Raw genomic sequence first — 25,676 nt, 5'->3', positions numbered from 1 at the left:
CAACTTCTCTTATTACTCTTAAGACCAAAACCTACGCAGCTATAACCTGACTTTGATAGCATAAGAGACTTAAAACTCGAAAGTCCAACTCAAGAATAATGCAAAACATGCTGTGTAGTCACGATCAAACAACTGAAGTTTATGTGTAGAGGAATTTTCTGTCAATGTTTTGGTGCACACAGTTTCACCGTCAAATCACGCATTTAAACCAGATAACTTCAAGCATATTAATCTTGGAATGAAATGACCATTCAGCCTTAACATAACTTTGCGTTGTATGCCTGTTTGAAGTTTAGCCTCAAAGACTTGAAATTTACCCTGTCTGTCTCTTCCCAGACGTTACTAGGAGTTCGTATCAGCATATGTCGACCTATAGGAGTGAATTGTAGGGAGGAGAAAAACGTGTGGATGCTATTCATTTTGTTCTTAACGCAATTTGCAGAAATAAAGGTACAGCACAATAGTACAAATAAGTAAAGTAAATAAACTGTGCTCAGCCGAGGATCTCAAGATAAGTTCCTTCATCAGCTATTTTGTCAAATTAAATTAACGTAATACTTATCAACACGTCCAGTTCAGTTCGAGAATTAGATACCGTGAATCTCTATTAACACATATTTTTAAATCCAAGACGACTCCGAATGCAAGATAAACTAGTATTTTATATATATATATATATATATATAACGAAGAATTAAAATCTACAGTAAATACCAGCTATATTTTCAGAACATACTAAAACTACACTGAGAATCAAATTAGATAGACTTTCTCTTAGTGCCTTTCTCACTCGAAGCGAACACTAAATCTGCAAGCATTCCAAGCTAAAACGGTGAGCAAGGAAAACGGTCAAGTTAGGGCTTAATGGGAGCTCGTGTTTCTGTTCAGTAAAGAAAAACTCCACATCATATGTCGCGAAAACAAGACGATACCATACTTTTAGGCACGAAATTGTTGTACAGAATCTCGTCTTGAATTCAGGAATATGCGGAACGTAAATGTAATGTGCTATAAAGTACATGAAGAAGTATTTTTCTTACATTCTTCTTTTCAAAGCCTTCTCCGCTGGTCTAATGATTAGCACGCGCGCCTCTGATTCATCTGATCCCGGGTTCAAATCTTGGTGGGACAGTACTGAAATCTGAACGCATCACGATGGTTCGGATTTCAGTTTAAACTATAGATCCATGTCTTATATAGTCTCGGTGCTAAAAAGGGATGCCAGAATTTAACAACCAAACAAACAAGTTTTTTCAAATTTTGAAATAAACACAAAACACCTTAGTTAACCAACTATCCTCCACAAAAGCAGCTGAACTGAAAATATGTTATTACCTGACCAGGATAGCAGTGTGGTTTTGGAGGGATGGCGCTGCTGTTGGGATTACATCAGTTCCAGAGCAAGCACGGTGGGACAGGGGAGCGGAGAGTTTCACCCTGCAGTGTATCCTACGGTTTTTAAAAGTTGCAGTTTAGATGTTATGCATAACCTAATTTATTTATGCTTAATAAAGAAAGCCGTAAGTTATGTAGTTGTAGTGAACCATTCCTGCGGTAATGAAGATGTATTGTGAATAGTGATATATGAATGGAAATTACCAATTTAAGAACAGCATAGCAATTAACAATTCAGTGAGCTTTTACCGTGTATTAAGCAGATTGTATAAAAATTGATTATGTTTTATTCGATTTCATTATAAAACAGGAGTAGCCTGTAAAACGCAGGAATGACAATGTCAATGACTAAAAGGTTAATTTAAGGTTGATAGCTTAGAGATTTGCGAAATACCTTGTAACTGTAAGTTTAAATCAAGTTAAGGTTAAGGCTCACAATGCTCGTGTTTGTTTTAAGTGTATATTTATCGGTTGACAGATAAATTATTTGCTTGAGTTTTGGTCAGGGAAGAACTCCGATTACTCGAGAACTGTAAAAGTTCTCTCCATTGGTCTATTGGCTAGTGCATGTGCTTTTACTGGACGTTGTTCTGAGTTTGATTCCCAGTGAGAGACCAAAATTTAATTTTATAATCCTTCACTTTCATTAATCACCTATGTCCTCTAGCATAACCAACATAATCATGGGACGTTAAAATAAAGATTTTTTTTTTTTTTTTTTTTATTTTAGAGAAGTGAATCCTTTGGGGGAAAAGGAGGTGAAGAAATTTTTCCTTCATTTTTTAAAGATTTATGGGATTGGATAGCTTACCTTTCGGGATTGATTGTAAAATTTGATTCAGCGCATCCTTCTTTAAGGATCATTATAGAAATCCAGCCCTTCGGTAGAGTTCGAATAAAAGTACTGATAAAACATCTGCATATGGGTAGTGTAAGCGTAAGTATCATTGCTTCGGCACACAATAAATTCACAACTTTTATTTATGAGGAAAGAAATTCTCCTGGAATCCCTCTGAATTTCTCTCAGGTTCTAGCTATCATGTGACAAAGGGTTTGGTCTACTAACTGCTTTCACACAATATAATTTTGAAACTTGGGAGCCTAGTGGTATCTTTGTGTCTGTAGTATATAATAATGCTGATACGTTATTCTCTTGAACATCTTAATGGCATTTCTCGATTGACTTCAGAGGACTGAATTTAGCCTGTAAGCACAAGTTACCTATATTTAAAACATATCAGATGTACGATCTTGTTTAATGAAACGTGCCCCTCCCCCTCTTTTATCTGAAAAACCCTATATTGATATTCACATATGAAATTCAAAGGCAAAGGCAACAAGTACCTAACATTGGGACTCATCTTCTTCATGAATTGATGTAAGAAACGGCCGCGTGATTTCCATCACTGGTATCTATGAGCCAATTATTTCATCACTGGTATCTATGAGCAATGAGATAACAATAGTGGAAGAAACTCTGTTCTTCTCAAACTTGATACTTTGAAAAATTTATAAAAGTGGTTTCGTTATTTAAATACATATTCACTCTAATCAGTTTCAGAAGTAGCATTAATCTTATAATAACGTAATGGCTGTAAGAATTACCTTGAAAATGTATTTTGTATGTTTTCTTTTTTAAAGTAATTCAGAGATTTTTTCTGAATTTCACTGGAGTTATAAGGAATATTCAATTATCAGGCACTCACTTTAATCGCTCCCCCTCCGCCCCCAATGCAACATTAGGTATATTTGCAGCTTAGTGCAGCTTAAAGGAACCATGATCGTTCATATTTGATTTCTAACTCGCTTGCTCATACGTTGCCCTCGAGACGAGATGAGAATTCAGATTTCCTCGTCTCGTGTTGTAAATGTTTGTAAAAGTCTCGTCTCGAATCAAAATTTTCTTGTCTCGTTTTGTAAATTTATGTACAAAATGTATCCTGATTTCCGTCTTAGTTTCATGCAGAATTTATCAGAATACTTCCAGGTTACGACGAGTCCACGAAAGATTGATATACCAACATTTAAATCATATTTATTATTGAAGTAAATTGTGTAATGACTTGTGTATCCTATATATATATATATATATATATATATATATATATCTATATATATATATTATTAATCATATAACCAAGGGCCGGATTAAGGAAGGGGTTTAGGTGGGCTATAGCCCCGGGCCTCCATTCTGATCAAAATCTTAACTAGTTATCTAAAAAGAATCATGAAGATACAATCATCATAAAATAAAATATGACCAAAAATATGAAACTTTAACTTTCCTACCATACTTTCACAGAAATGTATTAGGTGAAGTCAGCAGGGGTCACATTTTTTTCTAGCCCCGGATCTCCAGATGGGTTAATCCTGCTCTGCATGAAATTGAGATCTAACATTTGGGTGAACTAGTCATGCCTACAAGACTCGACAATTTACTCTCCTCTCCTCGATTTACGTCTCATCTCATATTTACGAAAGAAGGAGCGTATGCGAGGATAAGCATACCCTCTATTTTTAAAACCGGGAGATCCGTATGTCTACCGAAAGTTCCAGTGTTTCTTGCGAGTACTCTACAATTTGTTTCCTCCGATTATTATTTTGTCCCGAGCTTTCCTTGAATTTGTCCCTATGCATATTTTATAGACTTAAAAATACTAGACAGTCACCAGAAAGTAATGAGTACACGTCCTACATATCCTCTTGTCAAAAACTTCAGAACGAGTCGAATCGACCAACTTTAATTCGTTGTCTTTGCCAGAGAGAGAGCATCTGATCCTTTGTACAATACCGAGGTTAGTTTATTCGCAAGTTAATATGGAGGATTTTTTTTTTTTTTTTTACTTAAAATGTTCTGTAAATAACTTTAATAACTTTTGAAACTTTTTGTCTTCACTTGAGTATATGCGTGAAGTGGTTTATTACGAACAGGACAAAAAGAACTGTGATAGATTAATTACAAGTAATCCGGTTAGAAACACTGTTGCTGGCACATTTTAGTTCCAAAACCGGCCGCCCGCACTCATTTGCTGGTCAGGTTATACCTCAAACGAAATACCCTACGGTTTATATCTATGACATATAATTCACCAAATGCACAAATTGTCTTTAGCTAAAAGAAGAAAGCCATAAGAACAATAAAAGGATTGCCTGATTATATACCATGTAGACTATTTTCTAAAGGAGAAGCACATCATGACAGTTCCGTCCATGTATATTTATAGTTGTCTTATGCATGTTAAAGAAAATCAGGATAGTGTCGGTTACCGCAACAATATTCATTCATATAATACTAGACAAAAAGGTGATTTAAATACTCCCCATATTAGATTAAGCAAAACAAAAAAGATATAAATAAATAACACTGACATAAAACTATAAAATACATTACCAGTACAAATACAAATGATGTGCTGAAATTATTGTAAGTCTTTCCTTGTAAGTAATTCTACATATAGTATCGAGGATTTTGAAGAAAGATGTAAATTGTAACATCTTTCTTTCTCTCTGTGTAACTGTTTAAATTGTGATGATGTGTTACTCAACGACAAAAACAATGTTCTCTTCTATATTTACAAATTTAATTTGTTTCTTCGTAGTACCACCAGACACAATGATATGAACATTACAAATGTATATACCCAATAACGATACAAGCCTTAACAAGAAAACAAGGAGGTATAGACTGGTAAGTTCGATTTAGTGTATACCAATTTGAACAATTATAATATCACATTTGAGATTCAAGTTATCAGGTGATAACCCACATAATAAAGATTTAGACAAGTGCATTTTACTATCGCATAATCTTGAAAATCATATAAATTATTTTTTGACGAAGAAAACTATATTTATGATTACTCTCTCGAGGTGGATTGGACAGAAAGTGTAGGTTATCACCTTCTACAGCTGAAGTTTTCAACTAATAACACTGTAGTACTTACGTGAATTCTAACTGTTGCGCATACTCTCGTGAGATATATGGAATTTGTTCAGGAGCTAATTTTCGTGCTAACTGTAAAGCCTGATCCCACTGTAGAAGATCTCGCCGCATTTCCAAAGCAGCTGAAGGCTGACTGGACATTAAGTACCATTCCTTTAAGAATAACAATATTACTTCAGAGTCGTTTACTCGTAAGATTTAGCTATCACGTTTAAAAAACATTACTAAATTTATGAGATTTTACGAGAAAATTAAACTCTCGGACGAATATTGTATGGGTCTTGAGTCGTATCTTGAAGCAAAGGAATAAATGAAAATTTCAACTAAGGAGTTATCACAATATTTTACCTTGATAAATATCTCCGTCGAATAACATATCAACATAAGTAAATAAGTATCAGTGACTCCACTCTGAATTTTGAGTGTATACATTTCATGTATCATACTTAGAGAGAACGATCTATGTATGTTTAATTGTACTTTCTACACGTACATTGCTCCGTCTTGGACATGCTACCCTGTCTGGATTCCGTATTCTTTAGTGTACTGCCGGGTTCAATGACAGAAAGCTGCAGAATTAAACCTAGGAAGTCACTCATGAATAAAATCCAGAACTTCAATACACGGTGTTTACTATTAATCTAACTTCTACCCAATACTTTTTCTCCGTGGATAGAACTTTTTGATTTCAATAGCCAACAGAGGAGACGAAGGGCCACATATGACCAAAATGGGAGATATGTACTAGAAATCTCTCTTAGTATCATATAACTTTTACAAAACTTTGATATTAAGAGAGAGAAATAAATAGATAATTTGCTGTTAAAAGGGGAAAATAAATCAATACTGTGAGAGTAAAAGTAAATATCTTTTATTTAGACAGTTAATTCATTGGCACATCCCCGAAACATTCTACCTTTCGAAACATTACTATTCTGATCCCTAACAAATATGGTGGAATATTGTGTTGTTATTTGTGAGTATTTATTCTCTTTTATCGGATTTTTTCTCTACTTCATGGTATTATGAATAATTGACTTCAATCGGAATAAATATTAACATATTTAGAATCCCTTTGCGTTGGCATTGTAAAGGTTGTCGTTCTTTCTTTGTGTGTGTATGTGTGGGGGGAAGGGGGCAGTCGAATTAGCATCAGCTGTTTATAACACTCGCTTGTTGTTTCCGTGTAATATTCATTGCTTCCCCTCCCCTTCCTTCTGCATACTTAGTAATGAACTCTTTTCTTGTTTAACGGTAAATACTTAGAAGCTATGGTTCTTATGGTTCCTACTGTAATCTGTATGAATTAGCGGAAAATATAATTTCAGTAACAACGCAGGTGTTCACCGGCATACATGCGAAGGGACAACTTCGTCGGCAGTTAGAATTACAGCACAACAATATGACTAATGAAAATCGGAATAGTTTTATAGAGAGTACAAGTCAATTGGTGAAAATTTCTCTTATAACGGTTATGAACCTTATAGAATAGGTTTATTTCTCGAACAGTCGGAAAATGCCGGAAGGTATTACAAGTGAAATAATGATAAGCTCTACCAATATGTTTAGATGGATAACCACAGGATTTGATTGGTTCCTACATTATAAAAAAGAGAGTACATATGATAGAAAGTCTTATGAGGATGTGAAGAAAGATATGATTTCAACCTTCAGAGGTATATCTTCGCCTTTAACAGTAGAGGACACATTGCGTAGAGTTGAACAATCTATTAGTGAGTCTTTGCAAATGTATGTTATTAAGAAAACTAGGTTAGTAGCATTATATTGCTCAACGCCACTGTTCAACAGACAATTACGTATATTATAGATTGTCTTAGGTCGAAGTACATGAATGTAATTGCTGACAAGTAATTCGCCTCAGCAGACGAATTGATTAAATGTCTGAATAGAGTAGATCGAAAAGAAAGCATGTTAAACGAACGTATGAGGGAAGAACAGCAGGAAATGAATGCTTATGTACAAATCCTTTTATTCATTGTTTCGTTTTATGCAGTTGCAAAGGTTTGCTGGCAATAGTCTAGTTTGTTTCTAGTTAGCCTGACAAAACTGGTGTAGTGCAGGTACTCCGTGTGTCGTTTTTGTGTACTTCAGCAGTACAGTGGAGTTTGAGATTGACGAGCTTGGAGATACGATGTTTACCTATGGAATGACTGATTGAAACAGTCACGAAATGGCTAGGTTATATCCTGTAAGATTTCCACAGAGGAAGCACCCGAAGCATTTCACATTTGCGCGCCTGTTCGAGCGTTTGCGAGAAACGGGACATTTGCAACCACAACTTCACGATCAAGGGAGACGACAAACACCAGGACTCCCGCAGAAGCGGTTCTGATCATGTGGGGAAACAGCCTTTGAAAAACACGAGAACCATAGTAGTTGCATACCTATCATCCTCCACAGAGTACAAAATCTCAGTCACGCTGATTTCGACTCTCGTGTCGTATTTTGTGAATGACTAGTGCAGCGTTGTGTGGCCGATCCTCAGTTTCATATTTCTGTACTGTTGCCAATGAAGCCTGGTTTACTAGAGATGGTATATTGAATAGTGGGAATAGTCACGTGTGGTCCGATGTAAACACAAGACTATTGTCAAGAGCTGCAATAAACATGTGGGCAGGCATCATTGACGACCATTTAATAGGCCTCTATCTCATTCCTTCCCAGTTAATTGCACCAGTATATGCTGTGTTTCTGCGGCACAGGCTTCCAGCATTATTAGGAGGTGTCCTGCTTGGTGTTGGTCAGCATATGTGGTTTTAATATGATGAGGCGCCAGCCCACTTTGCTGCTGTTTCTCGTGCGTATCTCGATCAAACTGTTTCCTGGCCACCTCGTTTATCAGATAGCAGCCCACCTAATTTCTTCTTGTGAGCTTACCTTAAAAGCCTTGTGTATGAAACTCCACTAGAGAGCGAAGAGGAACTCATTGCACAAATACTCGCTGTCGATAACGTCATCAAAACGACACCAGGGATATTTAAACGTGAGGGACGAAGGTTCCTACGACGCTATTATGCTTGCATCAACACCGGAGGATGTCATTTTGAACATCTATTGTGAAGCTGTAAGTACAGGTTCTTCTTTGTCGTTCTCCTTAGTGGGTGCGTAGCTACGTTTTGTGCTGTCTTCTAAAAGTATTTTCACCTTTTCTGTATACAATACCCACGGGATCTCGCCGTTAGCTTCTTTGTAGCTCAGTTTCCTTTCCTTTCTCACATACTTCTTCCTGTACGGAACCAACTTTCCAATAAAATTTTTGTTCTTCTGTGAGATGCACATACTATATTCGCTTGCTTGCTGCTGCTCGAGTAAACATTCACACCGTGTAATTGTTTTACCGTCGCATGTCCGGGTCGTAGCTCCTGATATCATACTACTACTTTTGTGATTGTCCACTATTCGATGTTTCCCACGGTCATAATTTCCAACTAAATTCGTAGCTCATGCTTTCGCAGATCCATGTTTTCTCCTAATTTGATTCAGGTATTGGAAATGTTTCTATTCGAAACTTGTGATTTCTCAATATCTTGTCAGAAAGAAAGAAAGAAAAAAAGATAGAAAGAGAGAGAGTGTGTCAGATGTACGAAACATCCTACTTTTCTTTTGGGGCTACTCTTGCGCCGTCCCTGCTTCCAATCCATTCCTACAGTAATGAAATCTTAGGTACAAATAATGCATATTTCCTTTGACTGGAACTTAATTGGACATTACATTCTCGAGTCGTGGCCACTTTTGTCTCGTTGTGACAAATTTTCGGTGGCCTTTATCTCCGAAACGACGAACTTCCGGATTATCAATTCGGATATCATCACTCATCACCACTCCAGGGTTATCTCTAGGTCACGGAAACACCCTGTATAAGTCAGAAAGTACAGTGCATTACAAAATTCTAAAAATTATTAATGAGTTTATTTGAATTTTTCACGCAACGTATGAATTTTGTCTTATCAGTTCTTCCAGAATAAATGTATTCAAGAATACAGTAAAAGTATGATATCTTGTTCCAAGTTTACACTAGTTCTTAGTTAAAAAAAAAAAAAAAAAGTCATAAAAATGTAACTTTAACAAAAACTTTCTAAGCATGAAAAAAAATCAGGTTAAGCTACCTACGGCATTGAGTAGCTCTTGCTGAGACTACATGCGAATATATAATTTTGCAAACAAATAAATGTTAAATCTAATAGCGTGTAGATCATCTTTGGCATCCAAAACAGACTGGATCCATCTAAGAATGAAGTCATAAAAATCCTGGATCTCATCTAGTAGGATACTGTACAACTACTAGACTTTCGAGCAAACTTGCTTTAATTCCTTGGGAGATGACTATGGAGGGAAATGAGACTCACTTTATTTTCCAAAACGGATCACAATGGCTCAATTATGTTCAATGCGGTGATTATGGAGTTTAAGAAGGATGTTATAGTTTTCACTGATACACTTCAAACCGCTTCGACATTCCTGGATATGAAATTGGAGCCATGTCATCCGGTAGTTTACACTAGCTAAGAACAACCACATCTGCCATCGGATGAACGAGTTTCTCCCAAATAAACTTATAGGTCTTGTCAGTCACTATTCCATGCAGGGTAACAAAGAGGCCTGCAGAATACTAGGATATGACCGCCATACTATTCATATTACAGGACCGCCTCATGCTTGATAGTTGTAAGAAAACAGTGTGACTGTAAGTTTCTGACGGTGTTCGCCGGAAGTACATTCGCTTCATCTGACCATAAGACATGTCTCTAATTATACTAACGTGTAGTCCGCATCACATGAGCTTCCACGAAGAATGGAACCCAAGTGTTTTGTGCAGAAGGTGTGTATGCTAACCTCCCACGAGGGAGCTCTTCTTAGCTAACTAAAAGGAGAGATACGCAAGCCAATTTTGTATTCGTGATTCTTCTGGACAATGCTCTACTTAGCACTTTAACTATCAAAATCTGTTTAATATTGTAAAAACAGTTTTCGTCATATACACTATTGATATTATATTTTTGATTTCCCATTTAAAGTTCTCGACAACGTATGGCTACAGGTCAGCCAAGTGTTATCCACTGGCATGGGCAATTAGCCTGAATTCAGTTCATTGTCAGTGAGTTCCCTACTACGCTTGCTATAATTTAGAATAGCCATTTACTATACGTAATACCACTGAAATATAAACGACCATGATTTTAATTATTATATTTTCCTTTACGGGTGTCAATCAGGAACAGTAGTTTTATGTTTTCCTGAAATACACGTAGGGTGCGTAGCGAGACATTATTAATCTTGTCTGATTTGCGTGATGCCTGACTGCTATAATATACTTCGTATTTGCCGACAGTATTATATAATCTTTAAATCGATATAATTAAACATGATATCGAACTCAAAAACAACTCTCACAAATTATCAGTATGACATCCAGATTTTGCAGATGGAACTCTAACATACTTTGCTAATGACTGATTGTGACATTTTCAACAATTCATCGAAAAAAAGTACCGAACTCATGACCATCATGCTCTCCATACAGTACTGTATTTGCATTCTCATGCAAATCACGATCCACTGAAAGCAATAAAAACATGAAAAAGAGAACTGCGAAAATTATCGCATCTGTTATTGTTGTCCTTCAGAGGTTTATAAAATTTTCTGGAGTCTACGAGCTTAAGACTCAATTAAACTTAATGCATAAAAACAACTTGCATTTTTTCAGTATTGTTATTTAGTTTTGCTCATATTTTCTCTTTGTCACTCTCCACTGTAACACTACAAAACACAGTAACTGAATTAAGACATGCTATACAACTCATTTGAATCTTCCATTATGTGGAAATTTTCACTTACTTGAGCTTTTTCAAAGTCTTTCATGAACATTGCAATATGACCAGCAAGTAGTTTCTTGTCCTCTATATCTTGTATACTTTCCAATGCCCAGACCATACCAACATCTCCCATATGTCTATACACTCTCATTGCTACAATGGAAAGAAAGAAAAATATCAAATACGTACTTCGAAAATTCCAACATACATGAAACATGAAAGAGGTGTAAAAAGTTGTAACCGTCACCATAATGCAGTTGTACTAGGACTTTGAAATTTACACGCACAAACAATCTCTAAACGTGGATCAGCTCCGTATAGTGAGGAATGTCCAACATATTGGATAACATCTTACATCATGAGCAAAATATGGTTTCCATGTTTTTGACACCTTTCCAAAACAGCCAAGTGTGGGATGTGCACATAAAATAATAATATAGAAAAATGGTTCTACATTATATTTGTCGTTAAAAGATTCTAGTACAAAATGTTTTCAGTAGCAAGGAGGAAAAATCAGTGAAAAGAAGAGTTGTTCGAGTACAAGGAATATGCATAAGAAGGAGTTTTAACTTCATCGAATCATTATTATTCAATTGGACATACGCAATTAACCCTTTTAAATTTGGGAGTTTTCGAGGCATTTTGTAGACTTTCACTCAATCAGCTATTGTGACAAGACTATTTATCGTAGGGTCATGGTTCATATCTCGTTTTGTTCGGCATGAAGCAATGTTTTCAACTGTATTAGTCAAATTTCCCTATTATGTAAATAAGGCGGGAAATTCACGCCCAAAGTGGAAAAAATGGTATTTTTAAAAAGTCCCCGTTTATCGCGAATTTCTCCCCTCAGGTACACGACACGAACATGCAAAGGTACCACCAAAAAAAAAAAAAAAAAAAATGCTTCATTGTGAAGACAATGAGGTACAAAGAAGGTTGGAGGAAAAATAGTTTTGATGTTCTAGCCGATTTACCAGTTTTCCCTGGATGATACATTTTCAGTCAATTTTTATTCAATCAACTTCCATAAAGACTATTCATTGTAGGAACATGAATAGTACTTCATTTTCTTCGGAATGAATCAGCCTTTCGAACGGTCGAACGGTACCACTCGCAATGTCAGTACCATGTACCGCAGGATAGAAAATTAACTGTTTTTTTTTTTTTTTGAAAATATTCCTTTTTCCAAATTTTAGGCCCCTCTGGACGCCCCCTGTGTTAACGCTTAGATGCCAAAATCACCTGAAACAAACTACGTAATGTATGTAATACCTGTGCACAATTTTATTCTTATATCTTGAAAACTGAGAGCAGGAAAAAATATTTCCCTATTTTTAAGGAATATCCGACGTCCTTGTTATAACGACAGAGAACAAGATATTATATAAACATTTCCTGAGACATCCCTAATTATCATAGAACAATGAATCATACTTCGTTCTGTTTGGAATGAATCAGCCCTTCGAACGGTACCACTCGCATGTCGGTACTATGTACCCGACGAGAGAAAATTCACGAAAAGGGGGAAATTTTATGAAAAAATCCCCTTTTTCCAAGTTTGGCCCTTCTGGGTGGCCACTGTGTTAACGCTCGTATCTCAAAATCACCTAAAACATACTACATATTGTACGTAATATCTGTGCAAAGTATCAATCTCTTGTCTTGAAAACTGAGGAGGAAAAATATTTCCCTACGTGTAAAGAATATCCCACGTTCCCCTATATCATGACAGAAACACACATAGGGAAATATTTTTCTCGCCCTCAGTTTTCAAGATATCATGCTGATATTTTGCACAGATATTATATACACTATGTTGTACGTTTCTGATGATTTCGAGATACAGCGTTAACACAGGGGGTTGCCCAGAGGGACCCAAGCTTTGAGAAAGGTACTTTTTCTTTTATTAAAAAAAAAAAAAAAAACATTTTAAGGATTTTTTTTTCTTTTTAGGTACATGATACAGACATGTGAGTGACACCGTTTGAAACGCTGATTCATTCCGAAGGAAACGAGGTACGATTCAAGATTTTAATACTGTAGATACTTTACTAAATTAATTGAATAAAAATGTGTAAATAGGGGGAAAATTCAAAAATTCGATTTTTTTTTTTTTTTTTGACACATCCCTATCCTAGGATCATGATTAGTACCTCGTTTTGTTTCAAATGAGGCTAGGTTTCAAACGGTATCACTCGCATGTCCCTATCGTGTACCTGAGGGCAGAAATTCCCGAAAAAGGAAAATTTCTCTTGACAAAATCACCTTTTCCAATTTGGACGGGATTTTCCCGCTTCTGGTAAATAATAAGAAATTTGAGTGGTACAGTTGGAAACCTTTTTTCCTTCTTCTATATGTGTGACGTCACTGCCCCAGGCATCACACGCGTGACTACAAAATGTCCATGAAACATGTTTTTTCATGCTTCCACGCTTGAATGAATGAATGAATGAAAAAAAAAAAAAAAAAACGGTGTGAAGAGCTTTATTAGAAATTTATAAAGCAAATTCCGAAGGTCGACGCCATGGTCGGTATATAAGCCATACAGTGTAAGATGGTTAATGAAGGCAGAGCGCCGTGGCTAAGCGGTTAGCGTATGCGCCTTTGGCGTGGGGGAGACCCGGGTTCGATTCCCGGCGGGAGCTCATGTGGTTCGGATTCCACGTTAATCAGTAGGTCCCGTCTCATATAGTCTCGTTGCTGAGGGACGTTAAACTCAAATTCAACTCAACTCAAATAATGAAGGATGTTAGTCTTAAAAAGGGACAAAGAGTTACATGTAGGTATTCTACGCTACTATAAAGAGAACAATGTTCGCAGAAATAGTATAGTAAAATTACAATACAATTTAGACGCAATAAGTAATCACTATTACTGCAAATTACGTAAGTATGCGCTAAATTGTAACTATAAATAAATGATGGAACCAGCTTCCACTCGATAACTACGTAAGATATTACCTCAACCAGCAGAATATTTAACGCTCTAGAAACTTCATTGCGAAGAATTACAGTGATGCAACGTAATATCTTCCAAGAATCCAATATAAACTACATTGATTTCTTCTTTCTTTCTTTTGTCACATAAAACGTTTTGCCCACATCTTCCATACCGCCAATGGAAGAACAGAGACGGAAGGCGAACACACGGATGAGTGAAATAAACTATGCAATGCGGAACGAAGAAACATACTTGAATATCATTTCGATAATAAAATCAAGATATCTACGAAAGAGGTTTACTTCGTACGCCTCTGAGAAAAAGGCCTTTGAGCAGATCAAGAAAACTGGGAGCATAATGTATGGCTTGTCACACAATAGAAACCAACAGCAAAATTGAGTTTATGTGAAAATGAACCTTCCGAGTTTCTAATTCTATAGAGTTAGTTAGTTTTAAATAACATTAATCTTACTGTTCTGAATTACATATTAATTAATATATGTATTAAAAGATGCAAAATATTATTTAAAATTTAGATATTAAAACAATATTTGACAGAATATAAGATATTCACAAACCTTAACATTCAATAAGTCGTTTTAGTTGCAGAATAAGCTAGTTGCTTTAGATTAGGATAGATCCTCAATCATGAAACAGAGAGTTCAGATAACAATTTGCCACTTAAACAGCTGATTTTTTAAAATGACACCTAAACTACTTTCGTATTTAATGCACTCAAATAAGAACGAACATATAACTAGTGTAAACGCGTTTAATAACACCCAGCAAGATTTCATGAATCTGGTCCAAAGCTAGTACACAAAAAGAGGACAGTAGGTAGGTGATAGTGATTCCAACATGGCACCCGTGCAACATTTTGAATAGGTTATATAAATATATATATCAAGTATACAAAAACATATAACACTCAACTTAAGAGGAAATATAATCACCCAGCGGCCACACGTGCAGCTGATCGGGTGCATAGCCGGTAGTACAGACGTTAAATGTTTTTCTAAGATACAATATCTCACGTTCGCTTTAGATCTAGGCGTACATGGCCGATGGTCATTAACAGAGCCCAGCTGCCGATCAGGTGTAATCTCCCACGTGTTCAACAGGGCTTGGATTTTACAGGCCAATGTAAAGCACGCTGATTGCGCTTGCAGGTTGAAGATTACCGTTAATTGGTTGAATCAATATAATAAAAGGATGAATATTATATAATAACCAGCTTATTGCTATGCATGTTCTATATTGTTTCCCGATATGCCGCATGCTAGCTTGTGCACTGAGATTTCATTCTTGGTTGTCGAATATCTATATTTTCTTTCGGGAACATATGTTAGAATAAACATACAATTTCGAGAACTGTAATAAATGACTTACCATCTACATCATATACATTAAAACATTTATTTTTAGTTAATTCGTGTAAGTTTTTTGTATCATTTGCTACGGCATGTCTGTATATACGAGAGTTTGTTACTTCAGCATGCGAATCTGCATTCACATGGACGAAGTTTATGCCGTAGAATATATTGAAATCTGATGCCTCAATTCTTAGGGACAAGAGTGGAATACAAAACTGTTAAATTTTCCCTGTGTAAATTTCCTAGTGCTTGTAAATAATATTAATACAATAGTCAATGTTTTCGAGATGATATTAATACCTGAGCAGTTTCGTCGCATGCACTTATGACTTCGTAACTGATTTGTTGTGGATGTATTTCTCTATAATAAAGAAAATCTTCACAATATTTTACTACGTTACTACATAATATTTGATACGAGATAGCAAATCATGCAGAAAAATTGTATATTTGATTTTTACAATATTTCGAAACTAAGAAAAAGTGAGGAGCCGCTAGTCAACCTCATAATAACCACAGGAAAACCCATTGTAGATGGTTAGCGTTTTCGGCTTTGGTAAAGTGAGAGACAGGTTCTATTCCTGGTGGGTGATTCCATCAGTGATGTAGATTCCACACAAAACAGCAGGAATTAGGTAATCATCTCATTTAGATCCGGAATAAAAAAAGGAATGTTATACTCAAACAAATCAACCACTTTTTAACATTGAAGTAGAAAGTATCATACCACTTATTTATTACGAATTTCATACGGACAGCAAGGAAGCTAATCTATGCACTTAGTAAATCTATACTATATATATATATATATGTACAAATATAGTAAAATATGTATTTACAACAGGGACGTTAATTCCAATCAATCAACAAAACGTTTCAGGAACACGTTCGTTTAACGTCTCTTTTCAACACCAAGGCTTTACGATATAAAGGTCCGCAAATTAACGTAGGATGCACTCCCGCCAGGAAGTATTTTAAGTGTAATTCAGCTGACCTATTCAGAATATTGCGTGATAATTATTTTAATCTGTAAAAGTTCATAATAGTCTGTGAAACAGCTAGGGCAATGTGCCGCAACTAACCGCTACTTTTGTTGTAAATATTTTACAATCATGCAAAGAAATATAGAGGGCTTACCTAATTCTATATTTAAATCCTTCATAGCAGCTTCAGCCAATTTTAACCATGAATCTTTGGTATTCAGAACCTGACATATTGACCAAGCATCTTTAAATCTAAAATGAAACAAGAAAGTAAGTTTCTGACGTTTTAGCAGTAATTTACAGGCATACACAACAACGAATATTACATTATAAATATCATTTTGTTTAATATAATTAAATCAATTACATAAATTATTGATTTCACGTAAACCAATGTCTTAACTATTTACACTAAAATAGGATTCACAATCGAACACAATTCTCATATATAATGAACGCTGCATGTTTGCGTATTTACTATTTTTTAATTATTTTTTGTGAACTTTTCGAGTAGCAGAAGTAGCGTAATACGCAAACCAAGACATAGTACATAAAATGTGATATGATGTGATGGCGTATAGCTACTGAAATCATACATAAACTTCCATGTTTAGATGATTATGATGGTGTTTAATACAGATAATAAAATTTTACCTTTTATTATTTCTCGAGTACATATTTAGGATGTGTTGCTCAACAAGCGGGAACCACTGAAAGTCCTATGTCAATATATACAGTATTTATTTCTGAAAAATGTTTTTAAAACTCTCATTTCCGAGTTAAATTTATTCTTAGCTCTATTTATAACCTTTAACTCATTTACAATGTTAAGTCTCCTTTATATGCCTGAACGAATCAGACTGAAATTAACTTTTTTCGAATTTCTACTATATTCATTCCCTGTGCTGTATTAGGCTCAGTATACTCGTATAACGTTTTGGCATACTTCTCTTGAACAGGCAAGGAACTTCCTACTTACTTGATGTAATACGAGGGTTCATGACATAGCTCACATATTTTCTCAAACTTTTCTCCGAAGTTCTTGAAGGTCGGGAAAGCTTATTTAACTGGATAAAATACGTATACTGAGTTTAGAAACATCCAAAAGACAAGAAGAAAAATAAATAAAGGGGTAGAACTTAATACCTAAGTACATTGTCATTACTCCACATCGTAATAGAAATCGTAACATGGAGGTCTTTTTTTTTTTTAACGATTTCAGTAGACATTTCAATTCGCATTCAATCAATCCTGCCACATTTAATGTACTGTGTTTTATTTTACCTTTTCCCGCACTATTTCGAAAAGTCAATAGAAAGTGGTCCCAAACAAGTGGATACAATCGAAGACTAGGATGGAAATATGATACGCTCTTCTTAAGTTAGTTCAATTGTTTTTCTATGCACAAAGACAGTAACTTTCAATATAATTCTTATTTACCATGCGCCTGTAAACTGCTTGCAGCTTGTTCTATACATTAACTTCACTTTTTTGCTGGGAGGCATCTAACATAATCATGGGCATAAGAGTACTGAAAGATACAGACGAACAGACCCATGGGATAAAAGTTCGATGAACTCACAAAAGTTACTCATAGGCCTTATAATCAGCACACAGCAGTTCACATTCCTCAGCCAATCAGAAGCCAGCATTTGCCTTAGCCAACTACAAACCCCCATTCATAGCTCTACCCCTAAATAGTCACTATATATACATGTTCATGTCTCCGATCTCTTCATTATAATCCCTGAAGACGAATGCGATGTCTGCATTCGAAACGTCGGATGTTAATACGTTCACTTGGCTGATAGCCCAAGGAGAGTTACTAAAGTTACTCATGTACATTCTATTCCAAAAAGAATGAACGCATTGTTTATGCCTGTTTTGAGCTAAAAAGTCCAACTTCGGGTATCTTCGGAAACAGTAAACCAAAGATGCCAGGTTCGAGTCCCCAAGGCAACCATCGCAATTGGGAAAAAAAAAATTGCAGATAGTTTTTTCTTCTTTTAAGTGTAATAAGACATGTCGAAATGTTATTATGGGTAGAAGTAGCAGTCTTTGAAATACATAATGATACCGTATTTCGAAATTAAGTTTACACGTATATTTTTTGTCACCTATGTTTTCATACGTAAAAGAACATTTCCAACGAAAGCAAAGACAGCGAACATGGTTCTTGAATCCATCCATAGTAGAATTAAAAAACAAGGGGAAAAAATCCTTTGCAATGGATATGAATGTCATTGTCTTGGAAATTCAGTTATATTTCTTCAGGAGCTCGGCAAAGCGGTTCATGTTAGCTTAGTGGAAAGCGCGGGACTTCTAATCGTAAGGTCTCGAGTTTGATTTTTTGGTAGCGTGGGACTTCTAATCGTAAGGTCTCGAGTTTGATTTTTTGGTACGTAATGATATATTCCTCAATACATGAATATCTATACAAAATAATTACATTAAAATAAATCAGAAAATCTGAGGTGTGATGGGTGTTGACAGAATGTTAAATGTTAAATAATATGTGAATGTTAAATATAAATTAAGAAAATCGTGTAATAGCAATAAATAAGTATGTGTAGTGTAGCTGTCATACCGAGGTTACTTCTCAATATTCTCATTACAGCATGGGATTTACGTTCTTGAAATATAGTCAAAGGCGTAAAGAGAACATTTGGGTATAAACAGAGAATATCCATAATGGTATCGTGGTTGCAGGCAGCAAGCTCATTATCCCCAAAATCTGTCCACAAGAAGTTCTTGCTCTCCACAAGTCACTTTAAGAGACTAATTTGTGCTTTAGTAATGAAGCCAGAAAAGAGCTTCTTTCCATAGGTTTTCAATTCAACTCTGAAATGCTTTTTTATATGGAAGTGGCGAGGCTTTGGTCTCTCTCTCTTATTTCTATTTATGTATATATAAATGGATGGATGTGTGTGTGTGTTCCAGGATAAGTCTGGAACGCCTGGATTAGATTGGTTTAGGTTAGTAATAATGAAACAAACTTACTACTTGCGTAAAGAATGATATTAATTTCCGTCCGTTGTTTTCGTAACAGAACAAACCTCTGGATGCTTTTTTAAGATTTAAATTCACAGTTATATATTTTTATACTTGTATGAAAATTCATTTATGAAAACTATTATTATTATAATTATTATTCCTTGCGCCAATTTAAGATTCCTTTCGCGAATGTTGACCAAATTGTTTCCCCACAAGGGGCGTGTCCTACAAGTAACCAATCGCATGCCAGTTATCAGCTATTATTTGTTTCTTTACTGCTCATAGCTCAGAGCATTGCTGATCATGGACAGATGCTCACATGTAATTACCTTACGGAAGTTGGACAGCTATACTGCAACTGCAGCTGGTAGGCAAATGGGCATCCCGGCCGCTACAGGCAGGAAGTGTATTAGACAATATGGTACTACATGTCATACTGGTAATTTACGATCTCCTGGTCGTCCTCATTTGTCTACCGAGGCAGATGATGCGAGATTAGTAAACGAAGCCCGGTAAGACTCATTCAGGACATGTAGACAGCTAACGGAAGCTTCTCACTTTCCTGGCAGTACGCAAACAGCACTCTGAAGGTTTCGTTATGCTGGCTTATGTGGTCGTGTTACTACTGTGAATTAAAACACAAAATTTACCATGTCGCATTTGCACATGCGAATCCATATTCACAACATCGAATGAGGGACGCCGTTTTGTTTTTGTCCGAGGAGCACCCGATATGACCCTAGATATGTGGCTGCTTGCAATTACAGTGGTTATGTATCTATTTCATGTAGGGATTGAATTTCCAGTCATGGTGCAGGACTGCTTCATAGAATCAAAGGGCACTTGTACAGTGCTCAGTACGTACACATCGTGAGTAACATTATTGTGCTACCAGTACGAGTACTTTAGCCTCATGGTGTCATTCAGTTCCAGCAAGACTAGTACCCATTACATACTTGCCGTGTGGTTCAGAAATGTTTCACAGGACAGCCTGAGATTGATTTAATTGACTTGCCGCCTCGTGGAGCAGACCTCAATCCCATGGAAAATATGTATGCAGAGGTGAAGCGTACCCTAAGGGGCAGCTGACATGAGGCAGATCCACCAAGAACTCGGAATGACCTGTGGGGTCACGTTTCCGAGGCATGGCTAGAGGTAGGAGAAAGAGATAGATTTGTTACCCATTTAATAGATTCCATGACCAGAAGAATGGAACGAGTAACAAATGTTCTTTTACGTATGTAAATGTTCTCTTACGTATGAAAACGTTGGTGACAAAACCAGCATGTGCTTACATGTATACAGTTTCGAAATAATGTATCATTATGTATTTCAATGAACGTTACTTTTCTCTACACTTAATAACATTTCAACCTGTCTTATTACACTTAAAAGAAGAAACACGTATCTGGACATTTTTTTCCCGATTGCGAAGGTTAGCTTATGGGCTTGAACCTGTCATCTTTGGTTTTTGGCTTGCGGGTTCGAACCTGGAATCTTTGGTTTATGTTTCCGAAGATGCTCGAAGGCATCTTTGGTTTAAGTTTTCGAAGATACCCGAAGTTCAACATTTTAGGAAAAGAAAAGTTTTTTTTTTTTTTTCCCTCAAAACAATCATAATCATGCGCTCATTGTTTTCGGAATAAGAAGCGCAAAAATCGGTTAGTAAATTCTACCTGCTAGCTAGTAGTGTCTATGTTTTTCACTAATTTCAAGTAAAATTTCTACATCATGTAGCACAGTCCTTTAGCTACAAGTACTAAAATTTATTTCGGTTTCTTTAGCAGCCGTTGTGCAGTAACGGCCAGTCAACATGAAGTTTTTTTAAGGAGCGTTCAGATCGAGTTTCTCCTGAAGTATTGAAAATAACGTAAAGGTATTCATGGAAAGCGACGAATGTTTACTAAGATATCAGTCCTGTGGGAATATAGCTTCAATATTGCAAATCTGGTAATACAAGTATCCACGACACAGTCACAATTGGAAGACTACAATTTATGGTGATGGGCCCAAAAATGCACCAAATAAGTTCATGAACTCACAAAGAAGGTAATGATTGGATGCAAGACAATCTTCAACTGGAATTACGAACGAATTTGCGAATTCCATAGAAGACTTGTTTAATGGTATAATGAAACGTGATTAATCTTAGGCATACTTTTATGATCCTTACTCAACAAACTGTCAATTCGAAGTCGCCAGAATCATGGTGTTTTGGAACCAAAATGGGGTGGACATGATTAACTACAGGGAGCAAAGTGCGACACAGAAAGCTACTGCAATGAATCAGAAACACTGACTGAAACGCTCAAAAAGAAGAAAAATCTATACAAATGTTATAACACTGCATGATAATGCAAAACCTCTCACTGTCCATCTTATACGACTAAAACTACTGATCTCCACTGGACAATCATGCCTCAGGTAGTATACATAGTCCCGACTTTACTTGAACAAGAACGAAAAAATCTAAAGAGGCATGCATCTTCGTGGAAAACAATCCACACAAAATCCCAACACTGGAAATTTGGCCTTATGCCTTTTTTTTTTTTAAAATATACATTACAGGCTTGCAAAGAAAGGTGGGAAAAGTGCTTAAAATCATGAATTACATGTGCATCAGAAAGAAAATTATGATTACGCCCAACTTGAACCAACTATTCTTTATTTGTTTTATTTCTTTTCACTTCTTCCCGTTCCTATCTGCTGAAACGTTTAACGAAAGAATTTAAAGTTTATTTTATTTTTGTTGTGTGATACTGCTTTATTATTTTCTGGTAAGTAATCTGCTTTTCATACCTGCTCCGAAGTTCCTTAATTTCAATTTGTTTTATTTTTTTATTTTAAGAACTTTCACAACATTTTGTCCCCCTACGTTTATACAATGCATTCTACTTCAAGATCTTATGGATCAGTATCCGTTACTTCTTAATCAAGAAAGACTGAGTATTACAATATTTAGACAGAGATAAGCTCCAATAGTTTATAACCAGTCTTCTACTGTCAGACTCATTTCTTCTACTCACTGGCGGCTCTTAAGAAAATCATACTAGTAAAAAGCTAGGTAAAACAAGAATTAGTACACTAGATAAGTTTTCTGCTCTTAGCTTGCAGCGATAAAACTGTAACTTTTAAGCTAGATATAAACAAGAATTAGTACATTAGATAAATTTTGTTCTCTAAGCTTGTAGCGATAAAACTAACTTTTAAGCTAGATATAAACAAGAATTAGTACATTAGATAAATTTTCTTCTCTTAGCTCGTAGCACTAAAATTGTATCTTTTAAGCTAGATATAAATAATTAGTACGTTAGGTAAGCTTCCTTTTCTTAGATTGTAGCGAAAAATCTGTATCTTGTAAGCTAGATATAATTAATACGTTAGGTAAGCTTCCTTTTCTTAGATTGTAGCGAAAAAACTGTATCTTTTAAGCTCTTCTCTTAGCTCATAGCACAAAATCTATATATTTTAAGCAAGATATAAACAAGAATTATTAAAACTTTAGGTAAGATTTCTTCTTAGCTTGTAGCGATAAAACAGTATCTTTTAAGCTAAATATAAACAAGAATTAGTACATTAGGTAAGTTTCCTTCTCTGAGCTTGTAGCGATAAAATTGTGTCTTTTAAGCTAGATATAAATAATTAGTAGATTAGGTAAGCTTTCTTCTGTTAGCTTGTAGCGAAAAAACTGTATCTTTTAAGCTAGATATAAACAAGAATTAGTACATTAGGTAAGTTTTCATCTCTTAGCTTTTTTTTTTTTTTTTTTAAGCTAGATATAAACAAGAATTAGTACATTAGATAAGTTTTGTTCTCTTAGTTTCTAGCGATAAAACTGTATATTTTAAGCTAGATATAAACAAAAATTAATACATTAAGTAAGATTTATTCTCTTAGCTTGTAGCGATAAAACTGTATCTTTTTAGCTAGATATAAATAATTAGTAGATTAGGTAAGCTTTCTTCTCTCTTTTAAGCTCTTCTCTTAGCTTATAGCGATAAAACTGTATCTTTTTAGCTAGACATAAACAAGCATTAGTACATTAGTTAAGTTTTCTTCTCTTAGCTTGTAACAATAAAACTTTTTTTTTTTTTTTTTTTTTTTAAGCTAGAAATGAACAAGAATTAGTACATTAGGTAAGTTTTCTTCTCTTGGCTTGTAGCGATAAATCTGTATCTTTTAAGCTAGATATAAATAATTAGTACGTAAGGAAGCTTTCTTTTCTTATATTGTAGCGAAAAACTGTATCTTATAAGCTCTTCTCTTAGCTCATAGTAGTAAATCTGTATCTTTAAAGCTAGATATAAACAAGAATTAGTACATTAGGGAAGTTTTCTTCTCTTAGCTTGTAGAGTTAAAACTGTATCTTTTTAGCTAGATATAAATAATTAGTAGATTAGGTAAGCTTTCTTCTCTCTTTTAAGCTCTTCTCTTAGCTTATAGCGATAAAACTGTATCTTTTTAGCTGGATATAAACAAGCATTAGTACATTAGTTAAGTTTTCTTCTCTTAGCTTGTAACAATAAAACTGTTTTTTTTTTTTTTTTTTTAAGCTAGAAATAAACAAGAATTAGTACATTAGGTAAGTTTTCTTCTCTTGGCTTGTAGCGATAAAACTGTATCTTTTAAGCTAGATATAAATAATTAGTACGTAAGGAAGCTTTCTTTTCTTATATTGTAGCGAAAAACTGTATCTTATAAGCTCTTCTCTTAGCTCATAGTAGTAAATCTGTATCTTTAAAGCTAGATATAAACAAGAATTAGTACATTAGGGAAGTTTTCTTCTCTTAGCTTGTAGAGTTAAAACTGTATCTTTTAAGCTAGACAAATAAGTAGTACGTTAGATAAACTTTCTTTTCTTAGATTGTAGTGAAAAAAAAACTGTATCTTTTAAGCTCTTCTCTTAGCGATTAAACTGTAAATTTTAAACTAGATATAAACAAAAATTAGTATATTAGGTAAGTTTTCTTTTCTTAGCTTGTAGCGATAAAACTGTAAGTTTTAAGCTAGATATAAACAAGAATGAGTACATTTGCTAAGTTTTATTCTCTTAGCTTGAAGCGATAAAGCTGTATGTTTTAAGCTAGATATAAACAATTAGTACATTAGGTATGCTTTCTTCTCTTCGCTTGCAGCGAAAATACTGTATCCTTTAAGCTCTTCTCTAAGCTTGTAGCGATAAACCTGTATCTTTTAAGCTAGATATAAACAAGAATTAGTACATTGAGTAAGTTTTATTCTCTTAGCTTGTAGCGATAATACTGTATCTTTCAAGCTAGATATAAAGAGGAATTAGTACATTAGTTAAGTTTTCTTCTCTTAGCTTGTAGCGATAAAATTGTATATATATATTTTTTACCAATGTGACTTCTCTTAAGAGCCGCCACTGCTTCTACTGAAAACTTATTTTTGTTACTTTTAAATTATTATTATTATTATTATTATTATTATTATTATTATTATTATTATTATTATTATTATTATTATTATTATTATTATTAATGTTAATTGACCAGAAACATTATATTGCATCAGAGACTTAGATTGTGGTAATACGAGATAACCCACGTCATACTAAACCGGAAATGAAGACCAAAATTAAAACATTTCCTAATTTATTACTAATAAGCACTGACTTAGAATAAGTAACAAAGTACAACAATAATATTCCATTATTTAACTTACCTCCGTAGAGCAAGATGCTTAAGCAACGTTTCTTGACGATTTCCCGGCTTTGTATCATGAATTTTTGGTCCAATTTCATGACTACTTAATATAAGATTTGCGAGTTTGGCACTTGGTGTCTGCAGAGTAATCTCTCCATTATATAACATTAGGGGTATCTGACCCAATGGAATTTTCGTTGATCCTACTTTTTCCACTGAAGTTCCTAATCATATTAAAATACATTTTCAGACATAACATTTTTCTCTCTTATTCCAATACTTTTGTTTACTTAAATGTTTTAGAAAATAAAAAATCACAAAAAGCTACCTATTATTTAATTGCTGTAACAATTCAGACATAGAATAACAGCAATTTTACTCTTAAATATGATTAGCAAATTTTAATACTAATAAATAACAATAAAGCATTGTTAAGAGAAAAATACACTAGTCTGGTTCAAGATAATGATAAACCAAATCCATAGCATACTGAACCAGAAGAAACAAATTATAGCAGGTCACTAATTGTATCAAATGCAGCTCTTAAT

General features: G+C 34.8%; 1 protein-coding gene across 4 annotated transcripts in view; it reads right to left on the bottom strand.

Moving 5' to 3' along the window:
• Oseg6 (intraflagellar transport protein Oseg6) overlaps positions 1 to 25,676 on the bottom strand; it is a 138,385-nt gene that overhangs the window by 60,354 nt on the left and 52,355 nt on the right. For all 4 annotated transcript variants that reach the window (XR_014130670.1, XR_014130669.1, XM_081751732.1 and 1 more), the window contains exons 12-15: positions 25,148 to 25,352; positions 16,623 to 16,720; positions 11,195 to 11,325; positions 5,340 to 5,491 (exon numbers count right to left, since the gene is read on the bottom strand). Coding sequence is in view for 2 of the 4 variants with exons in the window: in XM_081751732.1 (XP_081607858.1) it covers positions 5,340 to 5,491; positions 11,195 to 11,325; positions 16,623 to 16,720; positions 25,148 to 25,352 (586 nt within the window). In the remaining 2 variants the exon portion in view is untranslated. The remainder of the gene's footprint in view (positions 1 to 5,339; positions 5,492 to 11,194; positions 11,326 to 16,622; positions 16,721 to 25,147; positions 25,353 to 25,676) is intronic.

Source organism: Thermobia domestica, chromosome 3 (assembly GCF_964235325.1).
Source record: "Thermobia domestica chromosome 3, izTheDome1.hap1.1, whole genome shotgun sequence".
NCBI classification, from domain to species: Eukaryota; Metazoa; Arthropoda; class Insecta; order Zygentoma; family Lepismatidae; genus Thermobia; species Thermobia domestica.
Note: the sequence above shows the minus strand (reverse complement) of the source record. Positions and strands in the feature narration are given on the sequence as shown.